Genomic DNA, 26,078 nt, shown 5'->3' with positions numbered 1-26,078 from the left:
GACGGCAGGCCTGAGGGCCGGGCCACCCCCGCCTGGCTCCTCTAAGCTGGCCTGAACATTCCCGAGCCCTGACCTCATGCCCACTTCATGACGAGGCTCTCACAGGTACCGCCCTCAGGCGCCAGACCCACGTGGGCGCTCACTCCCCGGCCCCCCATAGAGACCTTTACAGCTGGGGGTCCAGTCCGCTGTAGCTGGGCTCTTACCTGCGCCCTGCGAATTGCACCTGTGTCCACAAACCCACACATGCCCACCCTCGGGTGCAGGGGCCGGTAAACAGCGCACAGAGAGGCATTTTCGGACACGCGCGCACACAGTTGCACACCACAGCTCCTCTTTATTATTTCCTCCAGGGCGGCGGCCCCTCTCGGAGCCTCTGGGTCCCGCCCCAGCCCCTCTGCTCGGCCTGTGTCGCTCTCAGGGCCTCCCACCAGCCCCACATAGAAGGTGGGCTCAGAGCACTGCCCCGGCCGTGCTGGGGTCGTCGAGGAATCGGGTGATGAGTTTGGGCCGCTGCGGGCCCGGCACAGAGTCCGCCCCCTCTCCTGCCTCCTGCTCCTCCTCCTCGTCTTCCTCCTTCCCCTGGTCCTTGGAGAAGTACAGGAATACCTAGCGGGCGGGTGGCCCGAGGACACAGGAGAGGCGGTCAGCCTGAGGGCCTGGCCCCCAGCCCCGCCCTCACCCCAGCCGCATCCCGGCTGCGGGCACCTCCTCCAGCGTGGTCTGGCTCACAGAGAAGTCCTCCACGCCCTGCTCCGCGCCGTGCGCCGCCAGCTCGCCAAAGACGCGCCACAGGGCGCAGCGCCCTCCCGGCGGCAGCTGGAAGCGAAGGCGCCCGCCATGCGCCTCGCGCAGCTCGGCCCCCGGGAACGCCGCCGCCACGAAGGCCACTGCCGGCTCGGACCGCGCCGCGGGCACCCGTAGGGTCAGCGTGTAGCCGGCCCCGAATCTGGGGTGAGCGGGGCCGGAGTTACTAGACACGCCCATGGCCCCGCCCCACAGCTCCCCAGCTCTTCTGACCCCGCCCCCTACACCTGGCCCCTCTTGACCCCCCGACCCAACACGTGACCTCATCCCGGCTCATCCTTGCCCCGCCCACATGCTAATCCTTTCTCTAGCCCCGCCCTCATAAGGCGGTGCGCACACTCAGGCCACGCCCCCAGCTCGCTCTACAGGACCGTCCACTCCTGAGCCTCCTCCCCCTCCGCCCACGGACGGCGCTCACCCATCAGACCCCGCCCCTCATTCATCTCTCCTGGACCATCCACGGCCCTCGCCTCCCCTCCGGTTAGAGCCTAGCTGGCCCCACGTGGCTCCGCGTCTGGTCTCTCTGCTGGCCGCACCTACACCCCCACCCTCATCCTCCGGCTCCTGCCTGCACAGCGGCCCTAGGGGCCTCGCCCCGCTCACCTGCCCTTGAGGTGCTGCGCGCTGCCCAGGCAGCGGAACCGCCCGTTCACCATGATGGCCAGGCGCGTGCAGAGCGCCTCGCACTCCTCCATGCTGTCGGGGGACGAGCGCCGTGAGCTGCGGCCAGGCCTGGGCCTGCGCTACCCCGACCGAGGACCCTCCCCATCCAGGCTCTGGACACTTCCCGCAGCCCAGACTGCTCTGGCCCGGGCCAGGTACCACCGCCGTGTGTCCACCGACTCGGGCCTGGCATCCTCGGCCCCAGGTCAGGGCCACTCCATGTCCCTGTGCTGTCGACAGCCTCTGCTCGGCTCCTGGTCCACCTCTCTCCCCGGAGCCTAGACCAACCTGACCCACAGCCCAGGGCATCCGGCGCGGGGCCCACCTGTGCGAGGTGAGCACCACGGAGCGGCCCTCCCGCACCACAGCCAGGATGCTGTTCCAGAGGAAGCGCCGCGTGCTGGGGTCCATGCCGGTGGTCGGCTCGTCCTGGGAGGGGGCGATGCTTCAGCCCCGCCCCGCCCCGTCCAGGCCCCGCCCCCAGGCCCCGCCCCCACGCACCAGGAAGACCACGGGCGGGTCGCCCACCAGCGCCACCGCTGTGGCCAGCTTCCGCTTGTTGCCGCCGCTGTAGGTGCCCGCAGGCCGGTCCGCGTACTGCGGCAGCCCCAGGCGCGCCAGGCCCAGGCTCGCGGTCTGCGGGGCGGGCCGGAGTGGGGGACCCCAGAGTGAATGTGGGGGGGCAGAGTGAGAGCAGGGGGTCGGGATGAACATGGGGGGGCAGAGTGAGCATGGGGGGGCAGAGCGAGAGCGGAGGGTGGGTGGAGTGAGCATGGGGGGGCAGAGCGAGAGCGGAGGGGGGGTGGAGTGAGCATGGGGGAGTCAGGGGGGCCACAGTGGGGGAAAAGGGGGACCCAGAGTGAGTGAGGGAGGGCTGAGTGAACCAGGGGGTGCACAGTGTGGGGTGGGGGCCAGACTGAGAGTAAAGGGGGGCTACACTGAGCACTGGGGGGGCCACAGCGAGGATGGGGCGGGAGGGGAAGAGAAGGGGGCAAGGCTCCATCCTGGGGGCGGGGCCCCATCCTGGGGGCGGGGCCGAGTGGGCAGAGACGGGCCTGGCGCAGGCGCAGAAAGGCGCGAAGCCGGAGGTGGAGTCACGGCGAGTGGGTGGGGCCCCAGCCCGGAGGGGTCAGAGAGGGGGCTCCCTAAGCGGGGTGGGAGTCAGGGTGCAGCCCGGATGACCGTGGAGAGGTGGATGGGCCCACGTGAGTGGACGAGCTGGGGGTGGGGGGGCGTGGGCAGGGAGAACAAAGCTGGGGTGACATCCAGAAGCCCGGGGGGGGGGGGTCACCTGGGCAACCTGAGCCTCGGGGACACCGCGCAGGCGCGCGAACAGCTCCAGGTGCTCGCGGCCGGTCAGCAGCTCGAAGACGGCGTCAGACTGGGGGCAGTAGCCCATGCGGCGGTGCGCGGCGGCTGGTTCGCGGGCCACGCTGGGGACGGGGGACAGAGGCTCAGGGCACTGGCCAGGCCCCGGCCATGCCAGAGGCAGACAGGAGTCTCAGGACCCCCACCCCGGACCCCCCTGGTAAGGGAGAGGGTGTCTCAGGGCCCTCCACCTGCAGGGGTGTGGGGTACAGGGGCCCAGAGCCCCTCACCTGTGGCCTGCCAGCACCGCCTCGCCCCCGCTGGGCAGCATTTCCCCGGTGACCATGCGAAAGGTGGAGGTTTTCCCCGCGCCGTTCACGCCCAGCAGCCCGAAACACTGCGGGTTCACCCACAGACGGCGCTCAACAAGGCCCGGCCCCGTCCCAGCGCCTCGGGTCCCAGGGGCGCGTTCCTCAGTTTCCCCTTGGAGGGCTGTGGACACGGGGGCCCCTGGGGCAGACACTGGGGGTGTGCGGGGAGGCGTAAAGCTGCCACTTAGCAGGAACGGCCGTCAGCACAGGAGCTGTGTTTAATCAATCCTGGCACACAGTAGGGGTCCTATTGAGGCCGTACACAGCAAGTGCTCAATAAATCCCAGGGCACGAGATCGCTGGATGTCTCCTGCCACACAGCGGGTACTCAGGCTGGGTGTGCAGTCAGCCCGAGGCGGAGAGGTTGGCTGGCACACAGTAGGTGCTCAATAAAGGGCAGCAGCCTCATAGTAGGTGTTCAGTAAAGGGTGGTATGCACACAGAAGGTGCTCTGTAAAGGGCTGTGTGTGCACAGTAGGGCAGCCTCTCACAGCCCCTGCACCAGGTCCTCAGCTCTGACTCACCTCACCGGGCGGGATCCCCAGGCACAGGCGGTCGACAGCTGGTGTCCTCTGCCCCTGGTACACCTGGGAGGGCAGCAGGTCCCTGAGACGGGTGGGTGGGCCAGTGGGAGCCCCCTCCCTGCCACGCGCTGCCTGGCCGCACCCACCTTTGTCAGGTTCCACAGCACCAACACGTCCCCTTGGGTGGCCCCTCGGACCACCCGTTCCCGCTCATGGGCCACATCCTCATCCTCCTCCCGCAGGGGTGGCAGCGGCCTCAGCTTGGGTCTGAGGGCAGAGACGTGAGTGGGCCCAAGGCCAGGCCCTGGCCCCTGACACCCTACCCCGGGCCCCACTGACCGTGGCAGGAGGCGGTGACGGTGCTGCAGCAGGAGCGTGAAGAGGAGGAAGAGGGGCCCCTGCACCACCATGGCCAAGAGGTTCTTGCCGACCACCTCCCAGCGCAGGGGTGACTGGAAGTGCCCATCTCCTGGGGGGACAGGAAGGAGCGACTGGGTCCTTAGGGGGTTTGGTTTCTGGGCCCTTCCTCATCCCAGTCACCTTGGGTTCTTAAGGGAAAAGACAAAGAACTGGATAGGCCACTCAACTGTCATAGAAAACAGTGATATCACCACCTCCCTTATTTAGGGCCTGAGATCTCTTGTGATGTGACCCAAGATGGAATTAGCTTTTATGGCCACTTTGCTGCACCTCTAACATGGCCCGGACTTGGAGCCACCTAAGACCTTCAGGTTTCTTCTCGAGGGCTGATGTTTGTCCCCACCCTGTATAATTCACTCCTGGCTGGCACTTCTCCACCTGGAAGGAGGTTCTCACCCAAGCGCTCAAAGGCGTCAGCCACGGCCTGGTTCCGCACCATGTCAATGAGCCCCCGGCCCAGGCAGAAGTGGGGGAAGATCAGGAAGACCCGTTTCAGGATCTGGCTCACCTCCTGCAGCTTCTGCTCAGGGGTGGGAAGAGGGAGGCGGGTCAGGGGCTGAGGCCAAGGCCCCAGCCCAGCCCTGGCCCGAGGCCCAGGCTTGCGGAGCCCCACCTGATCGGAGAAGAGCTCCAGCACAAAGGTGGCCATGCTGCCGTTGATGCCGATGAAGAGGTTGATGCAGGTGAGCACCACGTAGGCCGTGCTGGGCACGGAGAAGAAGAAGGAGGCTGGGTACATGAGCGGCGTGATGGACCAGCTGGGGGGCAATGGGAGTCGCTGGGTAACCACCCAGATGGGGCTGAGTGGCCCTGAGGGGACTACAGACCCCTCCCGTCCTCCCTGCTATATCTCTATTAATGTGTCTGGACAAGGTGAGCTTTTAAAGCCACCTTGGCATACCATTGCATTAGATCACACTTGGGGTCCCCTCAGACCTCCAGATCCTCTCCTTGGGAGCTGCTACAACATTAGGCAGGGGGGCAGGGCAGTCAGGAAGAACAGGCCCTGAGGGGTTGGGGCCTCACCCGTACAGTAATAGCAACAGCAGGAGAGCAGGCAGGTTGGCAGGGGCCACATACGCCCTCTGCTGGAAGGCCAGAAAGATGAGCACCACAATGCATGCCGCCACCAAGTAGTTACACTGCATTGGAGACAGCAGTTAACCCCCATCGGTGTGCGGGGGCAGGAACGGCCACTCTCCGCCCTGTGCCCCACCCCAACCTCCCTGCAGTTCGGGCAGTGGGACACCAGGTCTCCCACCATCCCCAAGACTTCCCCCAGGGCCATCCTGGACAAGTCCCCGTGCCTCCGGGCAGTCCCCGCACCATGTCCCAGAGAAAGTTGCTGAGCCAGTAGAGGGTGGGGGGCAGGCCCCCCATGAACTGCAGGTGCTTGGCTCCAGTGACGCGCTCCTCAATGAGGATGAGTGTGAAGCTGGCTGGGATGAAGGACATGGCGAACACCACGCAGATGGAGACGAGCACGTCCACCGAGGAGGCCATCCTGGGGCGGGGGGGAGGGCGCAACAGTTGTTCAGAGCGGGGCTGGGCATGCCATCAGTGGGTCTACGGGGCTGGCTGCCAGTGGGGAGACGGCCCGAGCCACTTGGGATGAGGGGGGCTGGGTGATTTGGGAGGGAGAGGTTGTACAGGTCTCTGGTGGGATAAAGGTTGACGTGATAAGGACGTGTGGGCTGCTGAGAGGACTGGAGCCTGTGGAGCCTGTGATGTCGCATCACCCCAGCCTGGGGAGCAGAGGAGCAGTTCCTGTCCCCCATTCCCACAGCAGAGCATGGCGGAGTGCACATACACTCCCACCACTTAACACAATGGAGAAACCGAGGCAGGGGAGGCCATGCAGGGCAGACGGACTCACAGCACAGCCTTGGACAGCTGCTCCTTGGTGAGGTTCAGGGGGTGGTTGAGTGTGGTGATGCTGTGGGCGCTGCGGTTGGGGCCCGGGGGCAGGCGGGCACGTAGAAGTGCGTTGTTGGCTCGGTTGACAAAGGCCACCATGGCGTGCCAGCCCTTGTTGTTGAACCAGATCTGGGGTGGGGGATCAGGGCTGAGGGGTCAGGGCCATGCGGTCAGACCTGCCCCCACCGGCTGCCCGCCCGAGACCCCTGGTTCCCACCTTGAGGCTGTCCTGGGCATCCAGGCCGTGAGCCCAGGCAGTGAGGTTGTTCAGGACGTGGTCGAGGGCCCCGCCGGGCTGGGGGCTCAGCAGCGCCCGCAGCTCCTCCAGTGAGCGGCCCACCTCACGGCCCGAGGGCAGGCCCAGGTCGCGGCCCCCCAGGGAGAAGCCCCCGTACCTGCAGGGCAGGGGGGCAGCTGAGGGCCGGGGAGGACGGGGCGGGAGAGCCCCCAGTGGGCAGGCAGGGGTTTGGCAAGGGGACCCGGGGGGCCCTCCTCACCTGACCTCGTTCACCCACTTCTTGGTCTTCAGGCTGCGGGAGAAACGGACAGATAAACAGACACGGGGTGGGGACAGTGGTGTGAGACAGACGCCCGGGAGACGGTGGGACACGCAGGGGCGCCCCGGCCAGGGTCCACCCGACCTCCCCTGGGGCCAGACCTCCTGGGCCCGCGGACCCGTGTGACAACCGGGGAAACCGAGGCGGGCGGCACTCACCCCTGGCGCACGAGGCGCGGGTAGGTCTTGACCAGGAAGTCGGACAGGTTCCGGCCCGTGAGGTTCTGCACCATCTCGCCCGAGCCGCTCAGGGCCTGGGGCGCCGGGGGGCCGCCGGCCGCCGGGGGGCAGGCGGGCAGCAGGCGGCGGGCGCCGGGCCTGCTGCACTCGCAGGCCGGGGAGGGGTCCGCTGGGGTCCAGTTGCCGCCGGCCAAGACCGCGGCCACGTCGGCGGGAACCTCGGGCACCGAGAAGTGGCAGGCGGCGGGCGGCACGCACGCGGGCGTCCTGGGGGACAGGGTGGGCTGTGGGCACCTGCTCCGGGGGCTCCCCGGCAGGCACGGGGATGCTCTGGGCGCCCCCCGAGGCCCACGGCCAGGGCGCAGAGAGGGAAACTGAGGCTGGGTCCAGGCGGGGGGCCTCACCCGCTAGAGCTGTTCTTCGGGGACGGGTCCTGCAGTCCCGCCTCCTCCAGCAGCGCCTCGAGCAGGCGCGCACGCTCGGGGTCCCCTGGGGCGTCCTCGCTGTGTGTGGGGAGCGGGGTCAGCGCCGCATCCCCAGGCCCCTGGCCCCCACCACCAGCCCCTCCTCTGCGCCCACCTGAAGAAGGACACCTGGGCGCCGTACATGCTGGGGCTGAGCCGCAGAGCCGGGTAGTGTCCGAACGGCGGCACGATGAGGCTGAATGCCAGCGCCAGACCCACAAAGAGGGCCGGCAGCACCATCTGGGGGACCGGCCGTGAGCTGCCCTCCCTGCCCCTGCACTACGACCATCCGTGGCTCCCCAGTGCTCCCAATGCAGGTGCTCAGAGCGGGGGGCACGCCCGGGGCCGGGCGGTTGGTTGAGGCCACCGAGTGGAGACAGGTGTGGCGTCCCCCACGCGCCCTCCTCACCTGGGCGAACAGGCCACAGCGGCTGCGGCGGGCCAGCAGAAAGCGCTTGAGAAGCAGGGCCCGGAGCTGTTGGCAGGTCAGCGCCCAGCCCTGCACACGGCCTGCGGCGTCCGGCCTGGAGCCCCGCAGGGCCTGCGTCTCCGGGGCTGACCCGGCTGTGGGGGAGGGGAGGGTCGGTGATCAGGACTTGGGGGACCGCGAGGGGCCACAGGGTCGGGGCAGGGACCACTCACCTGGCGCCCCATTCTCCAGGGCTGACTCCTCCGGCTGGATCTTGAGCCGCGTGGTCGTGTCCAGGTAAGCAGTGCCGGTGCACGGGGGCGGCCTGCGGCCACCATCTGTGGAGCCACCGGGGGCCAGGGTCAGGGGTCAGCCTGGGGTCTGGGTCAAGGTCAAGAGTCACAGATAGAGGAGCCAGGAACAAGGGTTGGAGCTCAGGGTTGTGCTTCGGGCCAGGCTCAGCCAGGGGTCAGGACTTGGTCTGAAGCCAGGTCCAACTCTGGCCCAGGGTTGGGGGTAAGGACAGGGACCTGCAGCCGCACCCTGTGGGTCTGTGTCCCCAGCATTGTCCTCCACCACCTTCAGGAAGATCTGGGGAGACAAAGCGGGGGCTCAGAGTGCGCGGCCCCACAGGAGGGAGCCCCTCGACCAGCTGTAGGACACCGTGGATCCTCCAGACCTCCCCAGGGTATTTGGAGCCCCGCAGTGCCCTGCCCTCTCCCTGGGGTGCCCTGCTGTCAGCAAGCAGACCCCGCCTCCTCCTCCAGGCAGCCCGCCCCCTGCCTCTGGCCGCCGCACCTCCTCGAGGCTGGTGTCGGAGATGCCGTAGCCGGCCAGCCCCAGCTCCCCCAGCCGCCGGTCCAGCTCGCGGAAGAGCTCGGCGAAGCTGCCGTCCAGGGCGCCCTCGGAGGGCAGCGCGAGCACCAGCTCATGCGGCAGCTCCTCGACCAGCCGCGCCCCAGGCGCCCAGCGCTGCACCAGGGCCAGCAGCCGGGGCGCACCCGGGGGGACAGTGGCAGGCTGCACGGCCCCAGCTCCCAGCCCGCCTCTCCCAGCCCAGCCTCCCTGGGGGAGGGGCTTGGCCACCCAGGAGGCACCCGTCCCTGTGGGCAGAGAGGTCAGGGGTAAGCACTTGACAGCAGGACTTGACCTGGGGTCAGCGCCAGAGTCCACCTGAGGTCAGAGGTCAGGGGCGTCTGTGTGTGGGCTCAGCCCAGGTTAGGTCAAAGGCAGGGCCGGAGTCAGGCTCAGCCCGGGGTCAGGGGTCTAGTCTGGGGTGATGAAGCCCCACTGCCATGAACCAAGCCACTGCCACCCCTGGCCACTCCCTGTGGCTCTCCCTCGCCAGCCCTCACCGGCCGGGCTGCCCGGCTCCTTTTCCTGCCTGGCATCCACGCTGTCCTCCATGTCAGCGTCACCCTGCAGGCAGAGGGGCACCAGCTGCTATGGCCGTTGGGGCTGGACAGAGGCTTGGGTCAGGGGTCAGGGGTCAGTCCAGCCCTCACCTTCCTGCTGGTGGCCAGGGGTGGGGGACCTTTCACCAGTGTCAGGTAGTAGCTGGAGCCCAGGTGGCGACGCAGGAAGAGCAGGGAGCCACAGCAGCACAGGCGGCCGCCCGCCACCACCGCCACACGGTCTCCCAGGAGCTCCGCCTCGTCCAGGTGATGGGTGGAGAGGACCAGTGTGCGACCTGGTGACAGGGACCCAACCCACGTGTACCCTCAAGCCACAGGTCTCTGCCCAAGTTGTGGCCTTTGCCAAGAATTGCCTGCCCTGTGTGGTAAACTCCTATTCATCCCTCAAAACCCCATCCCAGCACCTCCTCAACAGGAAACTTATCTCCTTCTCAGAAACCTTTTCTAGCCCCTCAAGCAGAATCCAGGGGAACCCTGGGTCACCCCTAACTCTCACCTTCGCGGTATTTGAGCAGCAGCTCCCAAATACCACGGCGAGAAGCAGGGTCCACACCAGCTGTGGGCTCGTCCAAGATGACCACTGTGGAGCCACCCACAAAGGCGATGGCCACTGAAAGCTTCCGTTGCATCCCACCTGGGAGGGGACAGGTGTCCAGATCTCAGCATGACCCCCCCAGTCTTGGGCAGGGCTGCCCCCCCTCCACGCCCCTTCCCCCACCCACCTGGACCGCAGTGCCTGGCTCCTCCTGGGTCCCCCAGACGCGCCCTTTTCCTCTAGCTTCCCACCTCCCTTGGCATGAAGTCCCAGCCCCACTCCAGGCCGGGCTCACCGGAGAGGTGGCGCGTCTGCGCTCGCCGCTTGGGGACGAGACCCGTGTCCTGCACCAGACGGTCCTGCTCGGGGCCCACGGCAGCTGCACTCAGACCCTTCAACCGCCCATAGAACCAGACGTGCTCGTCCACGGTCAGCCTGCGGCCACGGGCGAGGAACAGAGCGGCCACCGTGGCAGGCGGGTCCCCGAGCACCCCCCGGCCTCCCACCGCTGCCCCCGGGCCCCCTGAGACGCACATGTCGAACAGCACGTTGTACTGCGGGCAGACGCCCAGGTGGGGCCGGATGGCTGCCATGCCGGACCGGACGTCATGGCCCAGGACACAGGCGGAGCCACGAGTGGGTGGAAAGAGGCCACTCAGGATGGACCTGCAGGTGCAGGGGTCTCAGAGCAGCTGCTCCTTCGGAGGGGGAAACTGAGGCCCCCAGAGAAGGGGCACCAGTGCTTAAAGGGCACCTACTGTATGCACGGACCAAAGGAGTGTGACCTCCCCGTTTTACTGGGGAGGGAAACTGAGGCTCAGAGAAAACATGTATCGCCTGCCTACTGTGTACCCAAACAGAGGGTCCCCTCCCACTGTTGACACGGGAACCACCCGACCCCAGACGCCTTTCCCATTGAACAGATGTGCAAGCTGGGGCCCAGGGGCGGGGAGGGCGGTGGCGGCCACTCACAGCGTGGTGGTCTTGCCGGCCCCGTTGGGGCCCAGGAAGGCGGTGATGTGGCCCTGGTAGAAGTCGAGGCTGAGCCCGCGCAGCGCGGGCTGCGGGTTGCCAGGAAAGCGCTTTTCCAAGCCCCGAATGGAGACCCCCGGCATCAGGCCGGGCGGCGCCTCTTCCACCAGCACTGTGGAAGGAGGGCAGACTCCGTCGGGGGAGCCCGTTAAAGCTGGTCTGCAGAGTGGGGGACCTATCGGGCTGGGGTCTGTAGGAGTTAGGGGAGCCCCCGGGCGCCTGGGGAGATGAGGGAGATTGGGATCTGTGGGAATCTGGTTTTTGGGGGACCTGGGGCATCCAGACGGGGAAGCGGCTGCTAAGGCTTGCGGGGCCTCACCCTCCGGGTCTTGCAGGGCGGGGGGCGGGGCGAGACACTTGGGGGGCCGAGGTCCGAACCAGTAGCTCCTTCGAAAGGGAAAGTTCCACGGTTCGGGGATCCCGTACTGGCCTGGGGGGAGCGGTGCTCAGTTGCCCCTGGAGCCCATCCCCCTGGAGTGTGCCAGCTCTGGCCACACACCTGGGATCACGGCATCCAGATAGGAGGCGACCAAGAAACTTCGCCCACCAGCCCAGGCCGCCCCTCAAACGCGGCCTCCTATGCGCATGCGCCAGGAAGCCCCACCCTCTCACTTCCGACCGGCCTCCAGGTACCGAACAGCCCCTCAGCCCCGCCTCCCTCGTGCAGATACGCCCCAGCCGGGAGTCCCCACCTGGGCACACGGCCTCCAGGTACCAAGTGGCGAGGCCGTAGAGCACGGCATCGAGCAGCAGAAGCCCTGACACTTGGGCCAGGCTGAAGACGTCGGCCGTAGGCCCGGTGCCCATGTTGTGCCACTGCGCCCCCTCGCCCCGCTCCTCCAGCAGCGCCAGGCCCTCGCAGCCGAAGCCGAAGGCCACGGGCGACAGAAGGCTCTGCCGATGGGGGTGAGCGGGTCAGCGAGCGAGCGCCTGACGGTGTCCCACACCCCGCCCGGCCCGGCCCGGCTCTCACCGCGGCCACCCGGCCACCCACGGGCAGCTGGTCCCGCCAGGCCACGCACAGCACATAGGGCAGATAAAGCACGAAGTAGGCGAGGCCCCCACAGGCGGCCGCCAGGTTGGCGCGGGAGAAGAAGGCGCTCAGCAAGAAGCTCTGGACCACCGTGGCCACGGCGAAGGCCGCCAAGAACAGGAAGACCACGGCCGGGTTGCTGTAGGGGAGGATATCCCCGAGCTGCGGGAGGCAAAGGCGCCCAGATTTGCCCAGGGGCGCGCACAACACAAGGTGCCTCCTGGCTGCCACCCTCCCGCGCGCGCGCCCATTCTGCAGCCAGAAAGACCGAGGTGCGCCCACCTTGAGCACCAGCACGAGCAGCGCGGTGCTGAAGAGGAAGGGCCCGAGGCAGCTGAGGAACCAGCTGAGCCACAGCACGGCGCCGCCAAGCCCCATGGCGCGCATCGTGTAGCGCAGCCGCGTCTCCTTCTCGCGCACCACGGCCTTCACCGTCAGCGCCACCGAGTAGATCCAGGCCAGCGTGAGGAAGAGCGGCAGAGACCGGCTCAGCACGCGCAGGAACCTGGGGGTGGGGGGCGGCAGAGGTGGGGGCAGAGACCCTGTGCAGCCCCCGTCTGGCACCGCGTTGGCGTCTCAGGATCCCAAGACGCAGCCAGCTCTGGACATTCGCCCTCCCTTATCCTCGGGCCCCTGATCTAGCCTCAGGGTCCCAGCGGTCAGCACAGGCCACGTTCTCCGGCATCCGGAGACCCCCGGCCCTCGGGGATCCCTGCTCCTCCCGCCACGGGCCTCGGGGTTTGCAGCCTTGACTGCGTGAGCGTTGCAAACGGAGTCGGGGTCCCCCCCGGGACCCGGGTTCGGGCGGCTGGGGCGCTCACGCGTCGTCCACGTAGCACGGGTAGGGCATCTGCTGCACGTAGAGGCCGGCGCGGGGCGCAGCGCCGCTGAGCACGCGCACGGCCGCGCGCTCCAGCAGGTCCTGCAGGTACACGAAGCCGCCCCACACGTAGCGCAGGTCCGTCAGGGGATCAGCGGCCGGGCCGGGGTCCCAAAACCTGCGGCATCGTGGTCCACACAGTAAGGAGCGACCGGGAACTCCCAGCCCTGCCCATCACAATCTTAGCTCCGCCCTCACCCGCGGGCTCATTTATGCTCTCGGCCTCGCCCACCATGGCCCCAATTGGTCTAAGGAGTCCTGGGCTCCGCCTACCATGGTCTCCAATAGGTGGTATGCCACAGCCCCGCCCACCACACTCTTCGCCCCGCCCAACAGGCCACGCCCCCCACCTGTCTCTGATCTTATTGGTTTTCATGACGTCGTCGATGTCCATGCGGATCTTGATGCGCACGTGGCCGGGGCCTGGGAGCGGCGCGGGGTCCCCCGGGTCCTCGGGCCCCAGGAAGACGACGCCCGCCCAGAAGCGGCGCTCGGCGAGCAGCTCCAGAGCCCGCACCACCAGGGCGCCCTCCGAGGGCAGCGCCTCCAGCTTGTCCAGCGTCACGCACTGCGGAGGGGCGTGGGCGTGGGCCCGAGGCACCCAGGGCCTCCCCTTGGACCTCGCGGCAGGGCCGTGCTCCCTCCTCAGAGCCCCAGGGTGGGGCTGGCTCCTCCATCGGACCCCCACAGGGTGAGCTGGGTGAACCCCAGTTTCCCAAGTGAACACCCCCTCACCTCCATCACATGACCCAGCATGCCCACCAGGTGCCCCACATCAGTGTGCATGTCCTGCCAGCTGTAGCCGCGCCCACCAGGGTCCAGAAAGGCACGAAGGGCCTCCGTCCGGTTCTGGGCTCCAGGTCCCGGCTGCCTCTTTCCTGTGCCCTGAATTTCCAGGAGCCTCTGGGGGGTGGCAGGGGAAGCTGGGCGTCTGCGCTGGGCATTATCATCCCTCTCCCATCTCCGGGGCCTGTCCTCACCATGGACACCACATCCCACCTCTACACCCATGTGCAAGCGGCCCTGCCCTTTACCCAAATCCTCAGCAAGGATGGGTTGGGGATGGATCTGCTGCCCTCCATCCTGGTCGCACCTGCAGCATGGCGACATTGGCACTGTCGTTCATGAAGCTAAAGAGCTGGGGTCCCAGCAGCCCCCACACCTCCTGGACGTCCTTCAACAGAGCCAGCTCCTGGAAGGTCCGGTTCACCTGCGGGAGACGGGCGCCAGGACCAATGCCTGTTCACAGCCCTCCCCTCCTCTGAGGACCCCCGCCCATCTCTCCTGCCTCCTCCACTTTACTCCATCCTGTGTCTGGGAGCGCAGGCACATGCTGATCCCTCTGCCTGCAATCCTGCAAACTCCTATCTCGTCAACACGTGCTTCCATGGCCCACCCCAGGAAGCCTCCGGGTCCCAGCCCTCCCTCCAGCCCGGCCCTCACCCACCTGGGCTCAGGGAGGGGCCCGTGACCCGCCCACCCTCACCTGGGCCATGAGCTGCTGGGTGAACGGTGTGTCAGGTGCAAACAGCAGCTTCCCGAGGACCAGCGGCTTCACGCGCCTCCAGAGCAGGCGGGACAGAGGGTGGGTGTCCAGGGCCCCCATCAGCTCGGCACAGGCAGGGCCTGGGGTGGGGGCGCCATGAGGCCCTGCCCCCGTGCCCACCGACCCACTTCCCCCACCAGGAAGCCGAGGTCAGTCGCTTACTCAGGGTGTTCTCGGGTAGGGCCGGTGCCGCCTCCTGCCCCACCAGCTCCTTCAGGTCCCTGGCTTTGTACCAGTTGAAGGAGAATCCCCCAGGGATGCTAGACCCCCTGGCACTGCAGAGTGCTTCTGACACCACCTCCAGAGGGCCATCTGTCCCTCGGAGCCTCCGCAGCAGCCTCTGCAGCTCCGCCAGGCTGGGCAGCGCCAGGAGCTGGGGGGAGGTCCCCAGAGGGCGCTGGCTGTGCTCCCTCCCTCGAGGTCTTCCCACCAAGCCTTAACCGGGATGGGGCACCCCTCCAGTAGCACCCTCTCCCTCTCCTCCTGCCAATTCCCCCCAAAAAACCTACCCAAGGAAGTGCCTGGGGTGCCCTGTCACCTCCCCATCTAGGCCGCCAACCCTTAGAGTGTCCCGGCTGGGGTCGAGGATGAGGGACCTCTTACCTCCTGGGCCAGGTCCTCTGCTGCCTCCAAGAAGCTGCCCACAGACTCCTGGGCTTGGCCTAGCTCAGACCCCAGGAATTCCTGGGGAGAAAGACAACAAGAGTGACAGTGACCTTGACTGAGGTCTCTAGGGCTCAAGTACTTTGCCAAGCCCCAGGCGGTCCCTACTGTCATAGACCCCGTTTTACAAATAGGGAAACCGAGGCTCTGAGAGGCATGTGGCCCCATGCAAGGAGTCACGGGCTGGAGTCTCCACCACCACGCCAGACACGGCCTATCTGGGCACTGAAAGGACAAAGAACATCACTCCGGGTGCCCAGGACAGCCCAGGCAGAGGCCTGGAGGCTGGCCTCAGAGGCCCCCAAGGGAGGCGCCCGACCCAGGATGGGGCAGTGCAGGGGCTTCCTGAGGGCAGCATCCCAGAGTCAGCCTGGTCTCTCCCGGCCCCACCTCACCCCTCGAAGCAGTGTCCCCAACAGCTCGGCAGCCAGGGGCAGTCCTTCCTGCGGCCAGTCACTCAGCAGAGGCTGGGCTGGGAGAGGAATGAGTGGAAGCAGTCAGGCAGAGCTTGGCCCGAGATGCCCCCACCGCACGCCCATTTCGCAGCCAGGCAGGTCGAGGCCCGGAGGACCTGGCCTCCTCACCTGCTCTGCGTGCAGCCCTCAGCGTGGGCATCAGCTTCCCCAGGCCGGCCAGCGTCCGGTGGGCACTGGGGCCCCCCAGCACAGTGCGGGCATCTGCCAGGAGCCGGGAGACCCTGGGAGCAGAGAGAGAGGGGAGGAGGCTGGGGCCCAGCGGGCACCCCCGAGCCCATGGCCCCCGCACCCGCTGCCGCCGGCTCACAGGGAGTCGTTGAAGTTGCTGAGCACGCCGGGCTCCTCGCCGGGGGTGGGCCGCGGGAAGCAAGTATTGTTCATGTTGCAGATGAGGCCCTGGAGCCAAGGCACGGTGCCCGCCGAGGGCAGCGGCTTGTTGGGGAAGTGGCCTGCGGGGACCGGGCACCTCGTCTGAGTCCGCACCGTGATCACACACTCCCAGGGCAGAGCGCTCACTCTCAGCCCTGTGTTGGGTGCCCGGTCCGTGCTCCCTGCCGCTCACCGGGGCCCTGTGGATAGGGTGCCCTATTGCTCCCCAACACACACAGAGGGTCTGCACCCTGGGGGGGCTTACATTCGTGCTGCTCCAATGGGGGGTGGGAATGGCGGACAGCCACCAGGATGAAGAAGAGAAAGAGAGGCCACAGCAACTCCACCAAGAGCTGGATCTGGGGGGTGCAGAACAGGCGGGGATAGTGGGGGACAGCGGGGTGCGCCTGGGCCACCCCGCCCTGGGCCACCCGCCCGGGCATTACCGGCTGTCTCCTGCGATAAAGGAAATTCTTCCAAAGCAACAGCATCAGCTGCGTCCAGAAGGCCATGGTGGGAATGGACAGCGGACAGGGGGCAGGACGGAGGGGTCAGGCTGAGGACGTGCTGTGTGGCTGCGGCCAACTCCCTGTCCCTCTCTGAACGTCATTCCTCTATCCCACTGCGCATGGTTCCTGAAACCTCTCCCTAGAGCCGGGCAGATAGTGGGCACTTTTAAAGGGACGCCCCTCTCCCCGGACGGGTGGAGCGAGCCAATGGGAGCCCTGCCCGAAGCCGTCATCGCCTCTGATTGGTTGCCGGGGCTGTCGCTCGCCGCAGGGCAGCGTCGGGTCCCAAAGGCTATCAACTAATTCTTCAGGGGGCGGAACCTCGGCTTAACCCCTTCATCGCCAGGCTCCGCCCTAAGCCCCACTTGGGAGCCTCCAGGTCCGGGCCCCCAGCCTCACCTCTGGTCCGGGGAAGGATCCCCTTCTCTCCCCCGCTCTTTCCCAACGAGTATTTACTGTGCTGAACATTTTACACGTCTGGATGGAAGAGGGGGAGAACCCAGGCCCTCAGAGAGACAGGCGGGGTCACCCAGCTGCAGGCGGGGCCCCCAGCTCTGCCCACCCCTCATGTATTATTTATCGCTCAGAAGAACCACAAGATCCAGAAAATGAGTTAGGAGAAGGGGTAGCGATGGAGGCTCCTGGAACCAGCGGTTCCTGATCCCGTCGCTCGCTTGGAACTGTCAAGCTGCGGCCTCCTTCATTATTGTACAGATGGGGAAACTGAGGCCGCCAGAGGGGCAGGGAGTTGCCAGAGGTCACATACGAGGCGGGAACTAGGACCCAGGACCCGCGACCCCCACCCAGGACTCTCTTTACATCACGTGGGATCTGGGGGGAGCGGCCTCAGTGTCCCCATTTGTAAAATGGGGGCAGAGGGCTGGGAGGAGTTCTAAGGGGAGGGGCTGCAGGTGGATGATGGCACAGCCCCTCTCAGCTGAGTCTCATGCCGAGTCTCCCCAGTGAGAATGAGGGATCAGTTCTGCCGCCGCCCGACACTCACATGCAAGGGGTGAAGGTGAGAGTCTGGACACGGCCTGCACCCCTAATTCCCGGGGAACCTGCCTCCGTCCCATCCACCCCGACTCCCGCATTCTCGAGTCTCAGGCTTTCCTCTCTCTCCGGACCCTCTCACCGTTCCAGCCCTCAGCTCTTGCTGCCTTCCCTGAGCACGACAGCAGCCGGGGAGCGCGGCTCCTTTAAGAGGAGCCCCCGGGCGGGCGCGGCGCCCCTGAAACTGACCTTACCTAGCATCCGGTGCCTGCGGCCGCGCCCGGCCCCGCCCTCGCCCGCTGCCATTGGCCGGCGTCTCCGCCACTCACGGGCTGGGCCAGCCGGAGCCGCGCGCACCAGGGGGGAAGGCGGGGCCACACCGGGGCCGCGCCCAGCCGGGTTTCTTAAAGGGACCGCTCGCTTCTTGCTGCATCACCGTGAGACGGCGGGGCGCCTGGCTCGCCACATGTGGCCCGGCCTCCGGACATACCAGCCGGGCTGTCTCCCCACGTCGCATAGCCCCCTGCAATACCGCAGCTCCCGGTCGCAGGAGGTCTCTTTAGCCCTGCCCCCCAGCCCTGCCAGACTTCCATCCAGATAATGAGGGTTCAACTAGTCATTCGTTCATTCGTTCATCCAACAAACATTCCTTGGTCCCTACAGTGGGCCAGGCAATGGCATAAGGGGGAGAGGGCCCCCAACATTCTAAGATCAAGTCCTCGGTCACAATGGTCACCCCCACTTTGAGGAAAACCTCTAGCTCTGTTTCCCACTCTGGAAAACTGGGTCTATTTCACAAGGTCGTGGTGAAGGTGAAACAAGTGTGTGGACGCACAGCTCTGAAGGCGCAGGGAAGGGGGAGAGGTGTGGAGGGCTCCACAGAGGACGTGGTTTTGGTGTTGGGGCTTTGAGGATGAATAGGAGTTTTCCAGGGAGGGAACTCCAGGCAGAGCGAATGCACAGAGGGCAGGAGGCTGGATGTTGCAGCGTCCAGACAGGGGTGGCATTGAGGCCTCCACTTTCTTTCTAACCAGCCAGGAGGCCCAGCCACTTCCCCAACCCCAGGTCCTGGCCCTCAAACCATTTCTGGGAGCCACAGTCACCGTGCCCTGGGCCCTAGCTTCTCCCTCTCCCAAGGCAGCTGTGGGGACTGGCTTAGAATGACAGTCACCCCCTTGCCCCCCACCCCAGGCCACCACCCTCCCGACGCCAACACCTCCCCAGGCAGCCTTGGACACCAACTCTGCCAGCACCTTCTTTTCCTAGAAAGAGGTTTTATTGCCTTTGGTCCACAGTTGGTATTTCACATTATCTCTTGGTCCCAGGGCTCCCTGGTGGGGGCTGGTCTCTGGGAGGGCCTCAGGGTGGGGGTCACCGCGCAGTACTCGGTGAGGGGGCTGGGGAGGGACAAGTATGGAGGTGGGGGGGCGTCTGGCTTTGTCTCAGTCACTCAGAACTCCACTGTGCTGTCTGGGCCTCAGTTTCCCCCCGGGGTTGGCGGCCTGAGGGTCCTCAGGAAATCCAGTCCCTCCCAACACCTAAAACATCTCGGGACTGTGACCTGGCCCTCCCCCAGGGGACCTAGTCCGCCCCCAGCACCCCCTGCACCATCCCCCCACCATTCCCCTGAAAAAAAGAAGTATTTTTCTTTTGTTAAAACTGCCTGAAACTTCTGTGGGTACAGAAACCACAAACTGTTCGGCAGAGAAAAGGGAACAGAAAAAGAAGCAACCGGAAACCATTCGGGGCAGTTCCCCTACCTGCCCAGGTTTCTCCCCCACCCCCCCAGCTCGGCCCAAAGCCTGCTGGGAAATTTGCTGCCGGTCCAGCCCTGACCAGACCCCCACCCCACCCGCATCTGGAGACTGCCTTCACCCTCTCCCCCCAGACCCTCGGCAGCAGCACTCGGACATGTAGAAAAACAAGATGAAAACACAGAGAAACCCCAAAACCCAGACGGGGCGATGATGTGGGGAGACGCCCTGTGCGGGCGCCTCAGTAGCCTGCCCCCTCCTGGTAGTAGGGGGGGTACTCTGGGGCCTCCCCTGGGCCCAGGCAGTCGCCAGCGGCCGCTGGAGCCCCGTCGGCCGCTGGGCCTTGTGGGCAGTACTTGGGGTCGTATATCTGCCGGCCGAGGCCGAAGACCTGGCCACTCTGGTTGGCGCCCTGCGTGTAGCCCATCTGCAGGGACATGGAGGAGTTGTCACATTTGTCTGTCCCCAGCTTGGTGTCATAGATGTGCCGCCGGGTCCCGGGCGCCGTCATGCCCACCTGGAGAGGGAGCAGAGCATCAGGGCAGGAAGAAGATGGAACACGGAGACTCCAAGAAGAGAGGAGAACTGCCAGATTCCTATCGCCCTGTCTTTGTACTCGTGGCACAAACTCCTATGGACCCTTCAAAGCCCAGCTCAGACACTCTCTTTTCTGACTCTACGACCAGCGACCCTCTCCCTGGGAACCAGGGGTGTTGCGTCCAGCTCTCCCTGCCAGCCAGGAAGCTCCCCCTTGGGGCTCAGGCCTCCTGGGAACCTGAGAGCTCCACGACCGTCACACTGACACACGTGACATGGCAGGAACGTGTGAACCACGGGATCTAAAGGTGTCAGAGTTAGATGGGCCTGTGGGCAAACCTTTGAGGGAAACTGAGGCACGGAGCTGGGGACTAACTTCCCTGGGGACACACAGTAAGCCCAGGTGGAGACAGAGAAGGCACCACCAGAGAGGGGGAGGGAGACCAGAGTGGGGACTCAGCGACAGGGATGAGGCCGTGGGTTTGGGGGGCGGGGCGAGGCCCACCTGGCTGGCGCACTTGTTGGTGCCCATCTGGAGGCTGATGGTCGAGTGGTCCATGGGCGGCAGGATATGGTTCTTGGGGTCGTATAGGTGCCGTCTCGTGCCGTAGGCCGTCATGCCCGACTGGCTGGCGCACTTGTTGGTGCCCATCTGCGGGGAGGTGGGCAGGAGAGGTCAGGCCGCCCCGCCAGGCATCGAGACCCTGCCCCGCACTCGAGGGGCCACCGGGCTGGACGGGTCCTGGGCGCTGCATCAGAAGCCCACGCCCCCGAGGGTCCCGGGGGCGGAGGGCCCGGCGCCCACCTGGAGCCCGATGACGCACTGGCCCGCCTTCATGGTGGCGTCGTCGAAGTTCCGCTCTTGCTTCTCCGAGTACTTGACTCCGATGTCCACGCCGCTCTGCAGCCCCTTCGTCTTGGCCTGGGGCGGGGGGGGGGAGTGTCAGGGAGGGGCGGCCGGGGACCTGGACCCAGCCCGGAGCGTGCGACCCCGGGGGACACGGGGAGGGGGCTGCAACCTGCCCCGTCCACCGCCGACACCTTGGCTGTCAGACTCACCCGGTCCCCGTGGCCCCTGCCTTCCAGTTGCTCAGGCCAAGAACTTGGGGGCGTCCCTGCCCCCCAACCTTCCATCACCTCCTTCCACCCAACCCCCCGCCCACCCGTCCAGGCCACGGCCACCATCTCTCCCCTGGACGCCTGCCCCCGGCTCCTCCCGGGCCCCCCGCTCCACTCCCCACGCGGCAGCCACAGGGGGCTCCTGAGAACACCATTCAGGACACAGTTCGCGGACCCCAAACCTCCTCCTGTCCCCCCGTCACGGCTGTGCTGTTCCCTCCTCCTGAAACACTGTTCCAACCCACCCTGGTCTCAGTTTAAGGGTCCCCAGACCCTAGACATCAGTCTCACTCTTCTCCTTCAATTGATAACTTCTCACAATTTATAACTTAGAAAAAATGACTTAAGAGTGAGTTTAAGGTAAACTCGGGACTCTGGGGGATAACGAGGTGCCAACAGGGGGCCCTCGATTGTAACAAGCGTCCCACTCCACGCGGGACGTTGACGGCGGGGAGGCTGTGCACGAGTGGGGGCCGGGGATATATGGGGAATCTCTGTGCCTTGTGCCCACTTTTGCTGTGAACCCAAAAGTGCTCCAAAATATAAAGCTTTTTTCAAACAAACAAAAGTTTGTTCACTGGCTGCTCCTCTATCAGACGGCGAGCCCATAACGGGGTGGGCTGCGTCTGCCTCGTCCACCGTTGAACCCCAAGTGCCCGGCGCCTCGCGGGCGCTCAGGAACATCCGCAGAGGAACGAATCTGTAAGTGCACGTCGACCTCGCTGTGTGACTCTGGGCAGGCTGCTGCCCGTCTCTGGGCCTCACCTTCCCCGCGAGGGCGAGGAGAGACACCTGCACTTGGGTCATGTTCCCGCTCTCAAACAGGTCGTTGGCCTCGAACAGGTCCACGGGGTTCATGCCGTAGCCGACCATGGCCTTGATGAAGTTGGAGAGGTTTTCTAGCTAGGGGGAGGCAGGAGATGGACGGTGAGGGGACCCGGGTCCGCCCGCCCGCCCGCCCGCCGGGGTCCCTCCGCCCGCCGGCCCCTCACCTGGTGCCAGTTCTGCATGGAGCGGTTGACCTTGGGCACGGAGCCCGGCTGCAGCTGATTCATGAGTCTGGGGGGGAAACAGGATCTTCCGTTAGTGCGGGGGGCCCTCCGAGACCGAGAGACCCCGTCTCATCTCGGCCACGCTCACGCCTTCCCGGGCAACCTCCTGCCTCTCTCCGGGCCTCAGTTTCCCCTCGTGCAACGTCATCGTCACCCACCAAAAAAGCAAAAACGCCAAAGAGCGACAACAGCCGGTTTGGGGAGTATAACCCGGAACCACTGACTCTGGGGAGTGAATCTGGGAATTTCCAGGAACATCTTTAACGTGCGAACCGTGGAACGTTTGAACGGCCGCTGAATGGGATGCAGCAGAGAGAGGCCTCCAGAAACTCGAGCGGCTCAGCCGTGAAAGGAAGGGCGCGAGATCTGGACGCTCGCAGTGAGCCATCTCAGACAAAGCGAAAAGACAAGAAAAAGAGAGCGAGAAAGAGCCGAGACGCGTGGAGGCAAAAGCGAGCAAGCTTCCGACGGCACGTGGAGCGTGGTCTCAAGGGCAGGGCAGTCAGGGTGACCAGCGGATGGCAACGCATGCACTCACGTGCACAAGATAATGCCATCCTTCAGACCCTTCTGGAAGTCGGGGCCGATGGAGAGGCCCGTGAGTCCCTCGATCCAGCTGCGGAGCTCTGCCTCCTTCTGAGGGTCATATTTGGACAGGAGCTGCACGAGAGAGGGCACGGGGTGGGTGAGTACTCACCCAGCAGCGGGGCCAAGGACTCCGAGGGAAGAAGAGACAGAGGGTCCTGGAGGTCCCCACACCACTAGAGCAGACGCTCCCCCTTTCCCACCAGCAGGGACGTCACGGGCACTGATAAACCCCTCACGGCACACACACGCCCGTACCTCTCCCTGATAAAGACGGGCGCAAATCTACTTCCGAGGATGCCAGACCCCACACGGCCCTGCAGGATCAGTCCCCGCAAATCTCCTCGCTCTCTCGGCACTAGAGACACTGACCCCTCTGTGCTGTTGTTTTTAAACCGTGGTGAGATGCACATAACACTTGCCATTTTAAAGCGCACAATTCGATGGCATTCAGTGCATTCACAGAGTTGTGCAACTACCACCTCTACCTAGTTCCAGAATATTCCATCACCCCAAAAGGAAGCCCTGTCCCCATTAGCTGCCACTTCTTACTCCTCCTTGCCCCCAGCCCCTGACAACCATGAACCCACTCTCTGTCTGTGGATGTGCCTGGTCTGGACATTTCACATCAATGGGATCAGACACCGTGCGTCCTTCTGTATCTGGTTCTCTCACTGAGCGTCGTGTGTTCAGGGTCCATCCACGGTGTGGCTGTGTCAGGGCTTCACTCCTTTTCATGGCTGAATACTAGTCCATTCTATGGACGGACCACATTGTGTGTATCTACTCACTGTTGATGGATATTTGGGTGATTTCCACCTTTTTGGCTATTGTGAATCATGCTTCTGGGAACATCTGTGTACCAGTTTGAACACTAGTTTTCAGTTCTTTGCGGTATACACTGGGGAGTGGAATTGCTGGGCCATGTGGTAATTCCTCATTTAACTTCCTGAGGAACTGCCAAACCTTCCTCTGTTCCTTGAACTAGCCACACCAGTCGCTGCCTCAGGGCCTTTGCACATGCTATCACTTTTGACTCAGATGTCTGCATGGCTGGGTCCCTCCCTGCAATCCAGCCACAGCTGGAAGGTCCCCTCCCTGGAGAGGACTCCCCCATCCCCTGGCCATGACGCCCTCCTCGCACCCTCTCTCCCCAACCCTGACTGATTTCCTGCAGCTTTGGTCTCCATTCCCTGCTGCTCGATGTATCTCCTTGCTCATGGTCCATCCCCTCTCAGTCCAGCTCAGTGTTGCCTCTGCAGCCTCTGGGTGTCTGGATACAAATGCTCACGGTCCCCCATCAGTGCACACCCACTGTGCACGAGCACACACACGCCCTGTTCACTGGGGCAGCATCTCAGCACCGAAGGCCGAGGAAGCCCGGGAGAGCCCCAAGATGTCAGGGAGACCCAGGCCGGGGTGCGAGCAGACACGGGCAACTCCTTGGGGGGTGGTAAGAAGCTGAGTCCAGCCCCATCCAGGACCAGACTGTCCGGCCCAGTGGATTTTACGCTGGGGACCCCAGAGCCACACTTTGCAGACCCAAGTCTACTCCCAGCTCCGCCTCCAACTCCCCGACGACCACAGAGAGTTCTCTCCCCGAGCCTCAGTTTCCCCATCTCTGTCTAGAATTGTTGCATGAGGGTCTCCTGACTGGGTCCCCTTCCTGGTTCCCGCATATAAACCCAGGGAAGTGGGATCAGGGCTGAGCCGCCCGGAGAGAGTGCAGGAGACAGAGGCGGGAGGCCGGTCACCCGATCCGCCCGGCCCAGCCCCCTCGGGCCTCGGTCTCTGGGTTCCCACGGCCCCGGGGAGCAGCACACGAGAAGGGGGTCACGTCCCCAGAGCCGAGCTTGAGGCCGCCGGGCTGGTCTGGACGCCTGGTCCACCCACCCAGCTGGGCCCCGTCTCCAACAGCTCTCGGGGGCCGGGAGGCCAGGGTCCCGGGCAGAGGCGCCTGCCCGGCCCCGCCCGCAGTGCCCCTTCCTCCCCCGCTGCCCAGCCGGCCGTCGGCACATTCCTGCTCACCGCAAACTGCCAGGAATGCAGCCGTGGCCTCTGTCTAAATCGGGACCAGCTGTTCCCAGCGGTCTAGATCCCCCTCCCCACGCCAGAGCTGGCCAGAGAGCTCACGGCCACGGTTGCTCAGAGACACACACTGGACACTGGCCTGCCTCCGTGCCATCCAGCAGCAGGGAAACTGAGGCACGGGGGCCAGGCCGAGGGGTCTCCGGGTCCCCCTCCTCTTAAGCAGCTGGTAAACTGCACAGGGCGTGGGCCCAAAGCCGCAGGAAGCTGGTTTCCAATGCAGGCGTGCCCCCGAGGGACCCTGGCAAGCTGGTGGGTGCCCCACCCATCCTCCAGACCTGCACACTGAGTGCTTCTGGCCTCACCTCACCGGAGCAGGTATCAACCTGCCCCCGTCCCGCTCCGTCCCCGGAAGCTGCCCCCACCCTGCCGGGTGCTGCGCCCTCACCCGCTTCCTGCTGCCCCCGGGGAGAAGCTGGGACCAGGAGGACCACGGCCACCAGCCGCTGGACACGGCAGGTCCAGGTTCCAGTTGGGACTCTGCCTCTTGCAAGCTGTGTGGCTCGGGGCAGCTTGGGCGACGTCTCTGAGCCCCGTGTGCAAACCGGGGCCCTTAAATGCCTCGGTGCCGGGTGGGGCCACGCGCCACGCGCCTGGGGCCCGTGAACGCCCAGCCAGTGGAATTATTGCTGGAATTACGGCGGAATCGTGCGTTCCAGGGGCAGTCGGGGGCTGGCTGAGGGACCCTGCGCCGTCCCTTGGCTCCCTGATCCTCGGCTCCCCTTTTCCCCTGCCGGGCTGGAGGAGGCTCCGCGGGAGGCCATGCAGAATTCTCCACCCCGTCTGCGCCCAGCCCGTCTGCGCCCGGGGTGCGGCCCGCAGGTGCCGGTCGGGAGCTGGCAGGGCCGTGCCCTCCGCGTGCCCAGGCAGGCTCCCGGCGGCTGCCGGCTGCGGGGCCATATTCCCAGGTGCCTGGTGGGAGGATGTGGGGGGGCAGGGATGACAAACCCCCTCCAGCAGGAAGCGACCTTGGGTGTCAGGCCTCTGTCCTGCCCCGGGGTCGGGGATTACCCCCTGCTCCCCCTTCCCCTGCTGTGTGACCCTGCAGAGGCGTCTGCCCCTCTCTGAGCCGGCAGCACAAGTGACTTCTTAAAAAGTGTCTCCCCGCGGGCCCCACCCCGGGGTCTCCACGTTACAAACCGCACACATTTGAGGGTCCCATTCAGGGCAGGGAGCCCTCTCCTCTCCCTTTAACTTTGTTGGACACGGACAAAGAGAATGTAGGAGGGAGCAGCTGGGGCGGCCCCCTCGGCTCGAGCTTCCCCTGGTGCCCCCCCTCCCAGGTGTAAGAAGTGGGGAAATTCCTGGGGGGGCCGCACCCTTCTGAAAAAAACACCCGGCCCCGCCCCCTTCCTCTCGGGCAGCTGAAGTGGCCCCAAAAGCAGAAGTGGGGCCGCGGATGACGAGGGGGCTGCTGGGGGCTGCTGGGGTCCCCTCGGACCCTCAGGCCCTTCTCAGGCCGCGAAGCGCTGCGGGACCCCAGGGCTGTGGGGTTGGGGGGGTTTCAGATGCCGGCGGGCTGGGTGGCGGGCCGGGGGGAGAGGTCAGACCCGAGCGCCCCAAGAGGTTGGGGGGAAGGGTGGGTCCCCCGGATGGTAGACCTCCCGGCCCCCCCAGATTCGAGGGAGCCCCGCGGGCACCCCCAGATGTTAGGGAGGAGAAGGGCTGCGTGCCGGGTCCGGAGCTCCCTGCCCCCCGATGTTGGGGGGCCCTGCGCCCTGCATTGGTCCGGGGGCGCGGCCTGGGCGGGGGCCCCCTACTCACCCGGTTCTTGACCTCGGCCGAAAGCCCGTACGAGGGCCCCTTGTTGAACTGCGTGGAGCTCATGGCCGGCGCGGGACGGACGGACAGACCGACGGACGGACGGGCTGCC

The 26,078-nt window shown here is 65.7% G+C and overlaps 2 protein-coding genes across 10 annotated transcripts; both read right to left on the bottom strand.

The window, feature by feature from the left end:
- Positions 1 to 63: 63 nt before the first annotated feature.
- On the bottom strand, positions 64 to 17,342 carry ABCA7 (ATP binding cassette subfamily A member 7). 9 transcript variants are annotated; one of them, XM_058537816.1, is made up of 46 exons: positions 17,325 to 17,342; positions 16,015 to 16,216; positions 15,834 to 15,927; positions 15,507 to 15,648; positions 15,308 to 15,420; positions 15,119 to 15,195; positions 14,664 to 14,744; positions 14,223 to 14,433; positions 14,001 to 14,140; positions 13,608 to 13,724; positions 13,250 to 13,417; positions 12,865 to 13,082; positions 12,456 to 12,632; positions 11,917 to 12,139; positions 11,575 to 11,796; positions 11,294 to 11,495; positions 10,921 to 11,031; positions 10,542 to 10,713; positions 10,104 to 10,235; positions 9,865 to 10,004; positions 9,531 to 9,668; positions 9,125 to 9,309; positions 8,975 to 9,038; positions 8,418 to 8,722; positions 8,162 to 8,210; positions 7,853 to 7,957; positions 7,620 to 7,774; positions 7,326 to 7,450; positions 7,151 to 7,249; positions 6,726 to 7,013; positions 6,508 to 6,540; positions 6,228 to 6,405; positions 5,970 to 6,139; positions 5,420 to 5,597; positions 5,120 to 5,235; positions 4,707 to 4,851; positions 4,490 to 4,613; positions 4,013 to 4,142; positions 3,820 to 3,940; positions 3,674 to 3,736; positions 3,069 to 3,175; positions 2,762 to 2,903; positions 1,972 to 2,106; positions 1,796 to 1,899; positions 1,411 to 1,503; positions 64 to 609 (listed from the first exon to the last, which is right to left on the bottom strand). In XM_058537816.1, exons 2-46 carry the CDS (start codon positions 16,078 to 16,080, stop codon positions 75 to 77), a joined length of 6,693 nt encoding a protein of 2,230 aa, XP_058393799.1. In that variant the 5' UTR covers positions 16,081 to 16,216; positions 17,325 to 17,342; the 3' UTR covers positions 64 to 74. The 9 variants fall into 9 exon arrangements, with proteins under 9 accessions (XP_058393799.1, XP_058393795.1, XP_058393796.1 ...); XM_058537812.1 differs by lacking the exon at positions 17,325 to 17,342 and adding an exon at positions 16,477 to 17,318; XM_058537813.1 differs by lacking the exon at positions 17,325 to 17,342 and adding an exon at positions 17,213 to 17,318 and having other exon boundaries at positions 16,015 to 16,554.
- A 1,329-nt stretch (positions 17,343 to 18,671) lies between these two features.
- On the bottom strand, positions 18,672 to 26,078 carry CNN2 (calponin 2). The gene is made up of 7 exons (XM_058537826.1): positions 25,970 to 26,078; positions 22,071 to 22,192; positions 21,473 to 21,539; positions 21,246 to 21,383; positions 20,167 to 20,283; positions 19,867 to 20,013; positions 18,672 to 19,341 (listed from the first exon to the last, which is right to left on the bottom strand). The coding sequence occupies exons 1-7, from the start codon at positions 26,030 to 26,032 to the stop codon at positions 19,066 to 19,068; spliced, it is 930 nt and encodes a 309-aa protein (XP_058393809.1). The 5' UTR covers positions 26,033 to 26,078; the 3' UTR covers positions 18,672 to 19,065.

The sequence above is a fragment of the Diceros bicornis genome, unplaced genomic scaffold (genome assembly GCF_020826845.1).
Source record: "Diceros bicornis minor isolate mBicDic1 unplaced genomic scaffold, mDicBic1.mat.cur scaffold_67_ctg1, whole genome shotgun sequence".
NCBI lineage: Eukaryota > Metazoa > Chordata > Mammalia > Perissodactyla > Rhinocerotidae > Diceros > Diceros bicornis.
The sequence above is the reverse complement of the archived record's forward strand: the minus strand, read 5'-3'. Positions and strand labels throughout refer to the sequence as shown.

Coding starts and splice junctions, on each gene's coding strand:
- CNN2 (XM_058537826.1), bottom strand. CDS start 26,032: ATGAGCTCCACGCAGTTCAACAAGGGGCCCTCGTACGGGCTTTCGGCC. Junction 22,193..25,969: donor CGGCCGAGGTCAAGAACCGG/GTGAGTAGGGGG, acceptor TCTCTCGTGCAG/CTCCTGTCCAAATATGACCC. Junction 19,342..19,866: donor CCAACAAGTGCGCCAGCCAG/GTGGGCCTCGCC, acceptor CTCCCTCTCCAG/GTGGGCATGACGGCGCCCGG.
- ABCA7 (XM_058537816.1), bottom strand. CDS start 16,080: ATGGCCTTCTGGACGCAGCTGATGCTGTTGCTTTGGAAGAATTTCCTT. Junction 15,421..15,506: donor AGCAACTTCAACGACTCCCT/GTGAGCCGGCGG, acceptor CTCTGCTCCCAG/GGTCTCCCGGCTCCTGGCAG. Junction 8,723..8,974: donor GGAGCCGGGCAGCCCGGCCG/GTGAGGGCTGGC, acceptor CTCTGCCCACAG/GGACGGGTGCCTCCTGGGTG.